This window comes from Mustela lutreola, chromosome 15 (assembly GCF_030435805.1).
Source record: "Mustela lutreola isolate mMusLut2 chromosome 15, mMusLut2.pri, whole genome shotgun sequence".
Taxonomy (NCBI): Eukaryota; Metazoa; Chordata; class Mammalia; order Carnivora; family Mustelidae; genus Mustela; species Mustela lutreola.
Genome location: NC_081304.1, coordinates 41,105,926 through 41,121,500, shown reverse-complemented (window position 1 = coordinate 41,121,500; position 15,575 = coordinate 41,105,926). Strand labels below are relative to the sequence as shown.

The 15,575-nt window shown below is 36.4% G+C and overlaps 1 protein-coding gene across 7 annotated transcripts in view; it reads left to right on the top strand.

Annotated features, from left to right (window-relative positions):
- NF1 (neurofibromin 1) overlaps positions 1–15,575 on the top strand; it is a 252,514-nt gene that overhangs the window by 54,016 nt on the left and 182,923 nt on the right. For all 7 annotated transcript variants that reach the window (XM_059149027.1, XM_059149025.1, XM_059149024.1 and 4 more), the window contains exons 2-5: positions 743–886; positions 3,168–3,251; positions 7,540–7,730; positions 15,306–15,412. In XM_059149027.1, coding sequence (XP_059005010.1) covers positions 743–886; positions 3,168–3,251; positions 7,540–7,730; positions 15,306–15,412 — 526 coding nt within the window. The remainder of the gene's footprint in view (positions 1–742; positions 887–3,167; positions 3,252–7,539; positions 7,731–15,305; positions 15,413–15,575) is intronic.

Below are 15,575 nucleotides of genomic sequence, written 5' to 3'. Positions count from 1 at the left end.
AACCTCACAAGTCTTCTCTGTTAGCATTAGCAGGATCTAATATTTAAACAGTGGATACATTCCTAATGCTTTCAATACAAAATGCTACTTTTGAACAGAGCAGAGATGAACTTCTTGGCAGTGCGACTTAACTCATTCTCAGATAAATGTAAATGTGGTCCCCTTAAAAGATATTTTTTTTCCCCATGAAACTTACCTGTCTGTTGTTCTGTTCCTCCCTCAACTGTGTACCTGAGGGTGGTCATCTTACCTGAGTTAGTCTTACTGTGTTTATTCTAGGTTATATAGCTTACTCTCATTTCTGAAAAAGACACAGTTATCTGCCATTATTTATTAGAGGTCTGGGGCATAGATGTTCTTGGTCTGTTCTTTTAATGCTGGAGTTCAATGTGTCAAGGAAAAGATTGTATGCATTTTATTGCAGGCATCCTCTGAAATAATTTTTAGCTACAAGGAAATAGCTCTATTTCTGTGAGTCATCATCTCTTATGTAATACTGGGTAAGGTTAATTTTGTAGGTAGGTAGAGGTTTACGACTTTGAGAAAGAAATCTGCAAAAATTGAAATTTCAAGAGTTTTAGATTTGCTGTAAATGCTAATTTCTATTGAAAATTGGAGCTTTGGATACAAACATAGGTCACCGTGGCGGATAAAAATTTTCCTAAAATCTCATGAGTTTCAGTGAGAAATAGTTCTTTTTAGTCGTTTTCATGTATAAACTAACATTTTCTTTTTCCCTTAGCTTCCAATAAAAACAGGACAGCAGAACACGCATACCAAAGTCAGTACTGAACACAACAAGGAATGTCTTATTAATATTTCCAAATACAAGTTTTCTTTGGTTATCAGCGGCCTCACCACTATCTTAAAGAATGTTAACAATATGGTGAGTATTGGGTCATTGTTTTGTGGGGGAATTTGTTTTGGTTTCTTTCTGATTTAAAGACTTACAACAGCATATTTTGGAGTATGGAAAGTCCTTTTCTGTGGACTCTGGATATAAACACTCATTGGAATGCTCTGGTTTCTCTTCAGATCGTATAAATCTTTCCCCTTTAAACACTCATTGTATTTTGTGAATGAGCACAGGTAACCTTTAACTTTCATTTTAGTTTTTGATTTTTTTCTGTTAGATACTTATCTTATTTGCGACCCTATCTTTTCTTTTTATTTTTTTGGAATTAGGATTTTATACAGATTTCAGGTCATATATAAATTGGTAACATAGTAATCTATTAAAATCTTTTCCTTAGCTGCTGCTTTGAATATTTACTTACTAGATTGTCCTAGTCCTAAGTACTTAGATAATAAATAAAATAAGACCTTGTAGTGTTAAAATGTGAGATTGCTTTTATGAAGATGCTGTTTTATTTCCTTCTTCCTATAACCTGTGACAGATTCTATAGTAGTTAGAGATCCCATTGTTGAAATGATTTTCCTCAAATAGCAATTTCAGCAAGTAATTCCATGGTAAAAAGCTCACAGTTGCCTCTTTTCCTGTTTTATAAAACCTATTTACATTCCCTAGACTTCAGGTTATCCCAGCTGTTCTTTCTATGAACCTTTGAACATCTCATTTGTCCCGACTCTCTCAGGGGATTCCTTCCTCTGTCAGTCCCTATCCAAAATCTACTTCAAACTCAATTCAAAACAGCTGATCTGGATATTTCTTGATTAATTCCGAACTGCTTTTTCTGTCTTTAGCACTTCTAACCACAGTTTATATTGTTTGTATTAAGCTATGAGACTGACGTCTGGTTGTACATTGTGCGAATCAGTCTTATTTTTACAGTCACATCTTAAGTGTGTTTTCTTTTTAAAAACTTCATTAGGCAATGTCCCAAACTTAGAAAATTGATAAACTGGAGGTCTGGGCAATCATTTGCCATGCAAAGAAGTTTTTTCTTTATAGAAAAAAAATTTAGATTTTTCTGAAAAAAGCAGGACCTCTTATGAATATTTAAAGTGCTTTACAGAAATACATGTAAGATTTTGTGATACTCTTTTGTTGCACAATGTGTGGGGCATGGTGATAGGATTTTGCTTTTATAAATATGTGGCTGTGTTCCTAGTTAGGTGAAAATATTTTAATATTGGAACCTTCTTTTCTTTTTTTTTTTTTTTTTTTTTAAGATTTTATTTATTTATTTGACAGAGAGAGATCACAAGTAGGCAGAGAGGCAGGCAGAGAGAGAGAGAGGAGGAAGCAGGCTCTCCGCTGAGCAGAGAGCCCGATGTGGGACTCGATCCCAGGACCCTGAGATCATGACCTGAGCCGAAGGCAGCAGCTTAACCCACTGAGCCACCCAGGCGCCCCTGGAACCTTCTTTTCAAAATAAAAACAAAAGCAGTACTGTGATAATTGGCATTCATTTAGGCTTATTGAGTAAACTTAATTGTGGAAACCATAGTTCCTTGTTGGTGAATAGCATAGTATTAAATTTAAGGATAGCAAATGCCTTAAATTCACTGTATTTGGTTTTATAGTATTTTGTTGCTGTAAGAATTGAGATTTTGATTATTTTGTGGCATTGAAGTGTGGTTAAATGTTCAATGCAAGATTCTGGTTAAGATCTGTATGTATATCTAAATCCTATATATGTATATTTTTTCTTTCAAGTTTTTTTTTTAATTTTTAATTTTTTATTAACATATATATTATTAGCCCCAGGGATACAGGTCTGTGAATCGCCAGGTGTACACACTTCACGGCACTCACCATACCACATACCCCCCCCCCCCCCCCCCCCCCGCCCAATGTCCATAACCCAACCACCGTCTCCCTACCCCCCACCCCCGGTAACCTCAGTTTGTTTTGTGAGATAAGAGTCTCGTATTGTTTGTATGCCTCCCGATCCCATCTTGTTTCATTTTTTAAATCCTATATATTTTTAAAGTATAAACCAAAGTTACTTTCTTTTACTTTATAAGGCTAATGATAGACTATAATAAATACCAACATTTTTGTTTGCCTGGGAATTTATTTCGTGTGCGCATGACGATAAAATCAGAAATAACAGATTTAAATATAGTCTAATCTGGGAGATAAAATGGAAGACTTGGGGTTTTTTTTTTTCCTAATCCGTAGTCCCTGACTTTTTAGATGTGTGTTGATTCAGTAGAGAGTAATAGCCAACCTTTACTGTTCTGAATATCTTTTCTTATAGAGAATATTTGGAGAAGCTGCCGAAAAAAATTTATATCTCTCTCAGTTGATTATATTGGATACACTGGAAAAATGTCTTGCTGGGGTAAGTAAATCTAAAATAGGCAGGTTTTATGAATTCAGTTTTGAGAATGATCTGATGTACCAAAGTATAGATGTGGACAAGAAAAGTCATGCGGATTTTTTTGGTCTAAGACATATGAATATAAATTTTGTTAACAGAGCTAACAGTGTATACAGTTTTCAAGAGAATTATTTTCTCATCTTTTGTAAATTAAATAAATACCAAGTTTACTTATAAAGTGTTAAGCTTCAGCAACTTATCTCTGTCTCAGGTTGTTTAGAAAAGATTTTATGAAAAAAAGCCACTATTTGATTTAATTAATTTCTCTAGATATTGTTAGGCCTGTGGTATTGCTCAGCTGTGAAAAAATGTGATGCGAAAAAAATGTGACCAGGAGTAATCTTTCTCCCCCTGCCCCTACCTGCCCCATTTCTGTTTTTTTAAAAAAGATTTTATTTATTTATTTGATGGACAGTGAGAGAGGAAATACAAGCAGAAAGACTGGGAGAGGGAGAAGCAGGCTTCCTGCTGGGCAGGGAGCCCCGTGTATTGCTCAATCCCAGGACACTGGGATCCTGACCTAATCTGAAGGCAGACGCTTAACATCTGAGCCACTCAGGTGCCACCCCATTTCAGTATTTTACCTGATTTTAATATTTTACTTTTAAAATCTATATAAAAATGGACTTTAAAAAATTACAACTATTACCAAGAGATCCTACCTTAAGAACATTTGTTATGTGTAAATTATGAATATATAAAATAGTTGTGTGGAGGAGTAGTTGAATACAAAACAGTTCTTTCTTAGGGTTCCTCTAAATAGTTATCTCAGTATGTTTCAACCATGACTTACTGAGAATTTTTTCGAGAATATTTTTGTTGCATAAAGCAAGGTGTTTTTATACTTCGATAACCTTAACTCTTACTGGAACATGGTAGTTGTTTAGTAAATATGTAGATTTTATTGCCTTCATTTTAAAGATCTGTCTATTCATTGTAAGAGTTATTATGGTCCCTCTTCCTTGACACATCTTTTGCTTTTATTCAGAATTACATCTCTCTTCAACATGTTACAGTTGTTTTCTATAATCAGCCTAGATGGGCGGGACTTGGATGTGAGGACGATTTTATGGTTAGGAAGAGAAGGAATGGTCAATAGTTTTTGAGGAAGGGGAAAAATAATTACATGTACTCAATTATTTATCCTAGGGGAAGAGATCTATTTAAGTCTATAGGACATAAAACCTAAACATAATGTTTTAAACTCTTTTATTGGCCCTTGAGCGTATTCCCAAATCGTTAGACAGTTTTTATAAGTTTTCTACTTAAATTGAGGGTGAGCTAGTTCTGTTTGTAGTTTGGTGTTTTCTATTGATTTGTGATATGCTGTTGTTCATTTGTTAAGTGGAGTGAAAAAACAAAAGGGCTGTTAAATAAGATGATGTAATCGGGAAGGTGAACGGTTTTTAAACATCCTGAGCCAGTTCTCGATAGTGGTCTTGTTGCTTTGATTATAAATACCAGTACATTAGCCATATCCATGTTTGGATGGGGTCGGGTGGTTTATTGCCTCTGTCAGTCCTGCACCTCTTCTCTATTAACATTTGTAATTGAGAGGTAATGGTAAATGTATTTTGGAGAATGATTACGGTATTATTGGCCCCTGTTTTATTGATACTCTTTAGAGATAGCCTAATTAAAACTCTAATAAGTAAGCATAGTATCTGCTCTATTGAAAATGTATGGATTTCTTTCATTGAATTTATAATTAAAAATAATGCTATTCATGTTATCAAATAATTTTGTTTTCTTGAATTGCCTACAGTGTTATTATGGTTGTCTGTTGATTTTCATTTTTAGATTGAAGTTCGGTGAGGTAGTTTAAGAAGTGAGCCTGCAAGGACGTGTTTGTCATATAAGTAGTTGAAATAGCTAAATGAAATGATCAAATACTTAGCAGTATTATGAGTAAAATTTTGTAGAATTTGAGCGATCTTGGTTCCTGCATATATGACCATTATTCAAAAGATTGAATACTTCTGTAATTTTTACTTGCTTATTAATTGGAGTTTCAGCATTTCTATTGTTTGATTGGCCTGTAAGATACAGGCATTGCCACTTGTATTTCTGAGGTTTTGTGATATTTGTTGTCTGTATGTTCCAGTGTATTTGCATCTGTAAGCACTTGGATTGCAATTACAGAATCAAGGATAGCACATAATTATACACAATTTTATTCTTTGCTTGGTATTACTGAAATTGTACGAATTCTCATTCATACATGACTATTATTAGGCTTAGGTGACATATTGATGTGGAACGGTGCATCTGCAGGATAGCTTATCCATTGTTTATTTTGTTAATTGTAGGGAAAAGATTTACTTTATAAAGTAGCGAGTTTAATATTAACAGTAAGGTTGTCAAGCTTGCTGTGTCATTAACATTGGGACCACCTAGCATTATGGACTCCTGATATGATACAGTATGAATTTCACTGAACTGCTTGAAGTGTTTAACCTGAATTTAATCAGACCATTAGATTTAGGTTCCAGCTATTGAAAATACAGTAACTACAAGACTCACACTACTAAGAAATAATCATGATCAACAATATGGAACATTTTGTAAGACCTGTTTTCTTAAAGTCAAAATAAAATGATGTATATGGAGTGTTGGGGGGGCAGTCATTTTAGAATAAAGAGACTAAAGGAATCAGGCTGTAATCATCTGAACCCTTTTTTGAATCCTGATTGAATTAAAAAGTTTTGAGGTCACCTGGGTGGCTCAGTCGGTCAAGTGTCTGTCTGCCTTCAGCTCAGGTCATTGTTGCAGAGTCCTGGGCCTGAGCCCTATGTTGTGGGGTTCCCTGTTCAGCAGGGAGCCTGTTCTCCTTCTCCTCCTGCCTCACGCTCTCTCTCACTAGCTCTGTCTCTCACGAGTAAGTAAGTAAAATATTAAAAGTTATGAAAGACATTTTGGGGGCAGTTGGGGTAATTTGAATATATAATGGGTATTAGCTGATGTAAGAGGAATTTTGTTGTTGTTCTTTGATGTGGTTATTGTACTGAAGTTAAATTGGAGAATGCCCTTATTTTTATTTTCTAAAGATTTTATTTTAAAGAGAGAGTATGTGCATTTCAATAGGGGAGGGGAAGGGCAGAGGAGGAGAGAGAGGGACAAACTGACTATGTGCTCAACGCAGTGCCTTTGGACGCCATCTCATGATCCTGAGATCATAACCTGAGCCGAAATCAAGAGTTGGTGGCCAGCCACCCAAGGTGCCCCAAGAATGTCCTTATTTATTTTATTTTTTGAGTGTCCTTATTTATTTATTTTAAGATTTTGTTTATTTATTTGACAGAGAAAGATAGCAAGAGAGGGAACACAAACACGGGGAATGGGAGAGGGAGAAGCAGGCTTCCTTCAAGCAGGGAACCCGATGTGGGGCTCCATCCCAGGACCCTGGGATCATGACCTGAGTGGAAGGTAGATACTTAATGACTGAGCCACCCAGGCACCCTTGAATGTCCTTATTTTTAAGAGATGCTAAAATACCTGTGGATGAAATATTATGATGTTTGTAACTTACTTTGAAATGGCTCAAGCAAAGCAAAACTATTTTTAATAAGTAAATTTTACACCCAGGAATTTATTTGGATATGAGACAGATGACACAGTGCACCACAAATAAATGAATATAAGTAACGTTTATTTGGAACTCAAAATAAACTTGGGATTCCTAGGAGTGGAAAAGCTTCTATAGGGATTTGATGAACAGGGAACCAACAGGAGTGGTAGTGTTCCGGGAGGGGGCGGATTCTAGGAAGAATGGATGGGGGGCTGGACTTTCATTGTGAAAAGAGGTGAAACATGGAAAAAAAAAGAAAAAAGCAATGAAAGATGAACTATCCTATTTATTAGACTGAGTATAGATACAGTGAACATGGTGAAATATGAACAGTTGTTGAGTGTAGGTGATATGGGTGTTCATTATTCTATTTCAAGTCTTATGTCTGTTTGAAAAATTTCTTTCTTTTTTTTTTTAAAGATTTTACTTACTTTTTTGATAGACAGAGATCACAAGTAGGCAGAGAGGCAAGCAGAGAGAGGAAGGGAAGTAGGCTCCCTGCCAAGCAGAGAGCCGGATGTAGGGCTTGATCCCAGGACCTTGAGATCATGACCTGAGCTGAAGGCAGAGGCTTAACCCGTTGAGCCACTCAGGCGCCCCATGTTTGAAAAATTTCATACAGAAAATCTTTACATGTGAATTTAACAAAGTTTTAGAATTATGTGATTATTTCTATTGCAGCAACCGAAGGACACAATGAGATTAGATGAAACAATGTTGGTCAAACAGTTGTTGCCAGAAATCTGCCATTTTCTTCATACCTGTCGCGAAGGAAACCAACATGCCGCTGAACTTCGGAATTCTGCCTCTGGGGTTTTATTTTCTCTCAGCTGCAACAACTTCAATGCAGTGTTTAGTCGCATTTCTACGAGGTTAGTGTGTAAACTATGTAGAACTGTTGTGAAGTAATATAATTTTAGAAGACTTTCTTTTGTCTGCATAAAAATAAAAAGTTAGAAATGAATTTGACTTGGACTTTTGTATAAATTTTATACATTGATTTCTTTGACATTTTTATCACGTAGTTTTGTAATATTGGTATGTACAATTAAATGTGAGTAGTTATGAAGTTGAAAGTCCAAATTTTAGGGAAATCTATTGCTCATGATCAGGTTTTTGTTTTTACACGAGGTATGAGTTTTTGGTTGGGTTTTTAAATATTCTTTTAAATGGAATTAGCTGATCAGAATAACTGAGAAGAGTAGTCAGATTTCTAAAAATCTCACAGCACTGCTCTTAATCACAAGATCCTAAGTTACGAAGCAAAATCAAAACCTAATGATAGCGAAGCATAAGGAAGTGAGTAATTGCAAAGTAGTCTTCTCCAGAAAGTAGACTGTGTTTTAAGTGTATGAATTCTAAAAGCTCCCATATTTTGGTGTTTACAGTATATGTTGTACTGTTTTATCTTGATAGTATCTTTGAAATGTGGGTGATAATTCCCCAGTTTATAGGTAAACAAACTAATACCCAAAGAATTTATTAAGGCGCTTTGTTGAATAACGGGGAACCCAAATTTTAAAGTCAGACTGGTTTCAGAGTCTATTAAATTCATTATATCAGGCTGCTACTTCTATACTTCCATTTTAACCATATTTTATGAAATATATATTTTAATATTTTTACTTCAATATTATATGATAAATATGACTTAAGCTGTTATTGATTAAAAACCATGTGATCATCAGTTGTGATATGCTATGCATGGGAAGAAATTTATGTGTAGATGGTGCTGTATGGAATAATAACTGATGGTGAATTGAAGTGACTCTGGAACATGCTTTCATGCAAATGATTTGCCTGTCTCATCCAAGTAGAGTCAAATGGGTCTTAACTATGACCAAGTAGGAAGTATAATATGAATCACTTAGTGATTTAGTGAATCTGAGACTGATATAGAATGTGGAAAAACAACCCTCTTTATTGATACATCCTTCATCTTTTGACTTGTCTATGTTGTATGAACAGTGGACTTCCATTAGTCAGCTTTGTTCATTCTTCTGTTGTTGGAAAAACAAGTGTGAGTGGAATATGCATCATAGTTTGAGAGTTTGTGCTATAGTGTTTTGGGTGACTTGGCTAACTTCAAAATTCTCCTTTTTAATAAAAAATGGTATTTCTATAGTCATGATGCTAGGCAACCGTATTGTTCAGTTCCTCATCAGACTTGGTGCAAAGAAAATTGATTTTGTTTAATGGTATGATATGATTGATGCTGTTAGGTAATGTTTATACAATAGAACAATGTCTTGATGAAATCTTTTGAGTGATAACATTTTATATTCTGAGTAATATTAAATTAGTTGAAGTAGCAAGGTAACCGACATCTAGGGAATAGGAGGTTTGAAAATTATAAAAGAAAAAATCAATTTAAGTGACTATCACGCTAGCTTACTATTTGAAATAATTTTACATTGAAGGTAACAACGATCAAAATAATAGAATATCTTTTAGTCTATCCATACACAAGTTGCTCTATAAAATACAGCAAGTGTGCCATCTTTTAAAAACTCTAGAAATTTTCTGGCACCAAAGGTTACATTTTATAGGATTTTGCAGCATCAATGCATGTAAATATAGGCAACTTTTGTGTATATCCTGAACCTTACTGTTTCCAGAAGATAAGTTAAATGTCTCCAGAATAAGCTAGTTTCTGTAGCTTCTAGTGGACAGACTGCTCAGAAATTGGATCTCTGAAGTACATGTTTTAGATAACTGCATTTTGTGTAGTTTGTACCAGAAGAAGGAGCTGATCTTGTTAGAGGACCACTCACCTAAAAGACCACTATGATGGTTTAATTTAGATGTAGATATAGCCTTCATAGCATTAGGTGACTTAAAATATGCAAGTGACTAGAGTGGCAGTTCTTTCTTTCTTTTTTTTTTAAAGATTTAGTTGAGCCAGAGTGTGAGAGAGCAATAGAGCACCAGTTTGGGAGGGGAAGGGACAGAAGCAGAGGGCGAAGCAGAATCCCCGCTCAGCAGGGAGCCCGACCTAGGGCTCAATCCCAGGACCCTGGGATCATGATCTGAGGCAAAGGCAGATGCTTAACCGACTGAGCCACCCAGGTACCCCAGAATGGCAGTTCTTTCTGAAGATTGATTTTGTATCCCATTTCTAATAGATGAACCAATATCATGAAAATTTACTGTGTTTGACTCTGCTACCTGTCCACAAATGTTTCTCTTTTAGAAATAACATTAGCTTTTGATATTTCTTGGTCTTTGATTGTTTTTTAAGGAAATATGGGGTACAGATCTTTTTTTTTTTTTTTAAAGATTTTATTTATTTATTTGACAGAGAGAGATCACAAGTAGGCAGAGAGGCAGGCAGAGAGAGAGAGAGAGAGAGGAGGAAGTAGGCTCCCTGCTGAGCAGAGAGCCTGATGCGGGACTCAATCCCAGGACCCTGAGATCATGACCTGAGCTGAAGGCAGCGGCCTAACCCACTGAGCCACCCAGGCGCCCCTGGGGTACAGATCTTTTTTTTTTTTTTCTTTTAAAGATTTTATTTATTTATTTGACAGACAGAGATCACAAGCAGGCAGAGAGGCAGGCAGAGAGAGAGGAGGAAGCAGGCTCCCTGCTGAGCAGAGAGCCCGATGTGGGGCTCCATCCCAGGACTCTGAGATCATGACCTGAGCCGAAGGCAGCGGCTTAACCCACTGAGCCACCCAGGCGCCCCTGGGGTACAGATCTTAAGTATACTTCTGCCGAAGTATACCATGTTCTGCAACTCATAGTACTCTTTTATGTAGAAGATGGGCTGCTCTATTCACAGAATTACTGTACAGTTGCACTAGATCTAATTGTTTTGTAGTGGGAGGGCTCTGAAGAATATCTGATTTGAGGGGCGTCTGGGTGGCTCAGTTAAGCATCTGCCTTTGGCTCAGGTCTTGATCCAGAGTCCTGGGATGGAGCCCCGCATCAATGGGAACCCTGCTTCTACCTCTCCTACTCCCCCTGCTGTGTTCCCTCTGTCACTATCAAATGAATAAATAAATAAAATCTTTAAAAAAAAAAAAGAATATCTGATTTGACATAATGCCAGAAGCAGAAGGCTCAGTGATTTTAAAAGTTCTATTTGATTTTTTTTTCTTTTTAGAGAAGGGGGAGGGGCTGAGGGAGAGAGAGAATCTTAAGCAGGCTTCATGCCCAGGTGGCTTGGATGCGGGCTTGGTTTCAGAACCCTGAGCTCATGACCTGAGCCGAAACTAAGAGGGAGATGCTTAACTGACCGTCATCCAGGTGCCCCAGAAGTTCTGTTTGATTCTTTACAGATCTGCTGTTTGTTTTTTTTTTTTTAATGGTTTCTTATTCTTCTTTATAGTTTAAATTTTTTTATATGGCTCTAATCATTTGAGGCATATTTTATATTCTCTTAAAAGATTGTTAAATAATCTTGTATGTGCCAATTCTCATTCATAGTGAATGGTTTTCTCTTTTCTGTAAATTTTGCAAATTCATCTTTAGTGCACGTCTGTATCTTCTTTGGGATCTCTTGTGGATGTGGGAATGTCCTAGTGATGGTTTTTGCTTTTGCAAAGTGCCCAGCTCTGGACTTTTTTTTTTTTTTCCCTTTTGTTTCCTTTTTTTTTTTTAATTAATTTCTCATTCCCAGATTGTATGGGTAGTATAAATGTGGACCTCAGACCCTTACGGTAACAGCTCTGGGTGACTTTTTTCCCTACCCAAAACAGCCAGAGCAGACAGACATCTTAATGTTGGTAGATTTTTTTTTTTTTTTTTTTAATCTCCTTCCACTCTCCCTTCATTCCATCTCTCTCTCTGCAACTCTCATTTAAGGAATTGCATAGTTCTTGCTGGTCTTGCAGGCTTAGTTCTTTCTAGTTTTGCAGGGCCCCAGTTCTACTCTCTGCATTACAGGGTAGAAAGCTCTGTATCCGGTCCCATGTAGATGATAGCCACAAACCCCTAGGTTAAGGAGAGATAAAAACCTGGCTCCTGTGCTTCCTTTGTTGCATGGTCAGACCATGTCTTCAAAACCTTCTCTGGTTTTTAGGTTCCTCTTCATTTCTGCACCTGGGTGGATGGGGGGGGGGGTGTTTGTCTTAGTTTCTTTCTTTTCCCTTTTTTTCCCCCTTTTTTTTAAGAGAGGGAGAGAGTGAGAAAGGTGGGGCGGGGCAGATGGAGAGAAAGAATCTCAAGCAGATTCCCCATGTAGGGCTCAAGCTCACAACCCTGAGATCATGACCGAAGGTGAAATCAAGGAAGTGTTGGATGCTTAACCAACCGAGCCACTCGGGCACTTTTATTTATTTTATTTCTATATGTTTTTAAATATCTTTCTGTTTTCAGTTTACCTGGTCTTTCTAGATGTTTTGGTAAGTTTTCTACTTCATTTACTCCCAACTGTGCTTTGATTTCTGTCCTTCAGAAATGATGTTTAAGCCTCACAAAATACCCCTTCCCTATGGAAATACCGGGCTGTAAAAAGAATTAAACTTTTCTTCCATTTTTCACAAATAACTGGAAGAGTCAGCTTTTCAGAAGTTGGTGTTGCTGATTTATTAAGTTGTGTTTCCTAAGGAATCATATTCCATATTTTCTAGGCTCTTTGCAGCAGCTGTGGAATTTTTAGCATATAAGTCAGTATTGAGGACCTTGTCATTCCCAGTATGAACTGCTAAGCTTTTCTCACCCTGATGATATGAAGAGCTTTAGTGTAAGTGCTTAGAATAATTTTAATGTTAGCTACACATCTGCAAGCTAAAGTTAGTGAAAAAGGAATTTGAGAAGGAAGAAATCGGATTGATATCACTTCTAGCAACTGAATGTTTAGTATGATGATTAATGTCAGTTTTAGACTGCATTAAATGGCTACAATTTGAGTTAATATTATGAGTAAGATTTTGTAGTATTTGTATTTTTTCACCGTATCTGTCTCTCTCTGCATTTATGAACATAGTAATTCTATTCATCTTACATTTTTGATATCTTAATTAAAATAATGAATATGTCTCATTAGGAAGCAGAGTTCAGTAGATTAACAGTGTCAGCTTTTGAAAAACTGACTCCTCACAGCAAAGGAAATGACAAAACCAAAAGACAACAGACAGAATCTGGGAGAAGATATTTGTAAATGACGTATTAGATAAAGGGCTAGTATCCAAAATCTATAAAAAACTTACCAAACCGAACACCTAAAGAACAAATAATCCATTCAAGAAATGGGCAGAAGACATGAACAGACATTTCTCCAAAGAAGACATACAGATGGCCAACAGACACATGAAAATGTGCTCAACATCACTTGGCATCAGGGAAATACAAATCAAAACCTCAATGAGATTCCATCTCATACCAGTCAGAATGGCTAAAATTAACCAGTCAGGAAATGACAGATGTTAGTGAGGATGCAGATCCCACTATTGGTGGGAATGCAAGCTGGTGCAGTCACTCTGGAAAACTGCATGGAAGTTCCTCAAAAAGTTGAAAATAGAGCTACCCTACCACACAGCAATTGCACTACTGGGTATTTACCCCACAGATAAAACGTAATGATCTGAAGGGGCACTTGCACCCACTGTTTATAGCAGCAGTGTCCACAGTAAGCAGACTGTGAAAAGAGCCCAGATGTCCATCAACAGATGAATGGATAAAGAAGATGTGGTGTATATATACAATGGAATACTATGTAGCCATAAAAAAAAAAAAGAAATCTTGTCATTTGCAGTAATGTGACTGCAACTAGGGGGTGTTATGCTAAGCAAAATAAGTCAATCAGAGAAAGATGGTTATCATATGATCTCCCTGATATGTGAAATTTAAGAAACAAAAGAGAGGATCATGGGGGAAGAGAGGAAAAAATAAAACAAAATGAAACCAGAGAGAGAGAGACAAACCATAAGAAACTTTTTTTTTTTTAAAGATTTTATTTACTTATTTGTCAGAGAGAGAGAGAGTGTGTGCGCACAAACTGGGGGAGCAGCAGGCAGAGGGAGAAACAGGCTCCATGCTGACAAGGAGCCCAATGTAAGGACTCAGTCCCAGGACCCTGGGATGATGACCTGAGCCGAAGGCAGACGCTTAACAGACTGAACCACCCAGGCACCCCCCCATTAGAGACTTTTAACTATAGGAAACAAACAGGGTTGCTGGAATCAAGGGAGGTTGGGGGATGGTGTAGCTGGGTGATGGACATTAAGAAAGGCATGTGGTATAATGAGCACTGGGTATTATATAAGACTGATGAATCACTGACTTCTACCTCTGAAACCAATAATACGTTATATGTTAATTAATTGGATTGACTATAAACAAAGCAAATAAAAGAAAAGCTACTTCTGTTAGTAAAAATTTTTATTCAGACTCAAGTGAATTTTTTAATAAGTTTAAAGAAATCTATTTTGTTAAGTGTTAAATTTTCCTACATCTGTGGTAGCTTCATATTTAATATAAGGGAAATTTGGGATTTGGAAAGATTCTTTACCAGAGTAAGTTTTGTGAGGGAGGGACATTAATCAAATAATCACATAAATACATGTACAGATTGTGAAACTATAAGGAATAAATGCTCATTAAAAAAAAAATTTTTTTTTTAAGATTTTATTTTTTATTTATTGGACAGAGAGAGATCACAAGTAGGCAGAGAGGCAGGCAGAGAGAGAGAGAGGAGGAAGCAGGCTCCCCGCTGAGCAGAGAGCCCGATGAGGGGCTCGATCCCAGGACCCTGAGATCATGACCCGAGCTGAAGGCAGCGGCTTAACCCACTGAGCCACCCAGGCGCCCCAATGCTCATTTTTTAATACAAAATAAATGTATCCTGTAAATGTAGATAAAATACTGTTTGGTTTTTTTTTTTTTTTTTTTTTTTTTTTTTAAGATTTTTTTATTTATTTACTTGAGAGAGAGACAGTGAGAGACAGCACGAATGAGGAGAAGGTCAGAGAGAGAAGCAGACTCTCCATGGAGCTGGGAGCCTGATGCGGGACTCGATCCCGGGACTCCAGGATCATGACCTGAGCCGAAGGCAGTCGTCCAACCAACTGAGCCACCCAGGCGTCCCAATACTGTTTGTTTTTGAAGTCTAGTTGATGTAATCAGAAATTAATAAGTTTATTTTCAGACAGAAAAATTTCAAAAATACACATAGCACAGAGAATAGTATTTCAAATACTCATGTATCTCTGTTTCCATAGTTCTCTGCATGCTATGATTTTTTTGTTAGATAAAGATTATATAAATTTGATGTGTACAACATGATTTATGTATACACAGCGAAGTCTCCTGGATTGTTTTGGTTTCAGTTTTATCATATCCCCTGAATTAGTTATGTACCTTTAAATTTTATAAGAAATATTTACTGTCTTATTTTTTATGTATATTTTTTCTTATAAACTCATCATTTGGGTGAGAAGAATCTGTTCAGTTCAGAATTTGGAACTTTCCTTGATAGTGAATTATTTTTGGCTTTTACTTTTCAGATTACAGGAATTGACTGTTTGTTCAGAAGACAACGTTGATGTGCATGATATAGAGTTGTTACAGTATATCAATGTGGATTGTGCAAAATTAAAACGACTCCTAAAGGGTAAGTTTAAATGTAAGATATATTTGAAACTAATCAAGGTGAGTGAAAAACTGGTGTTTGAATGTATGAATTGTCCTAATTGTGTTGAAGTAGAACATCAAAGTGGATTTTATAATGCAAATGTCCTTGTGAAACGGATAATGATGTTTAATGATTCAATAAC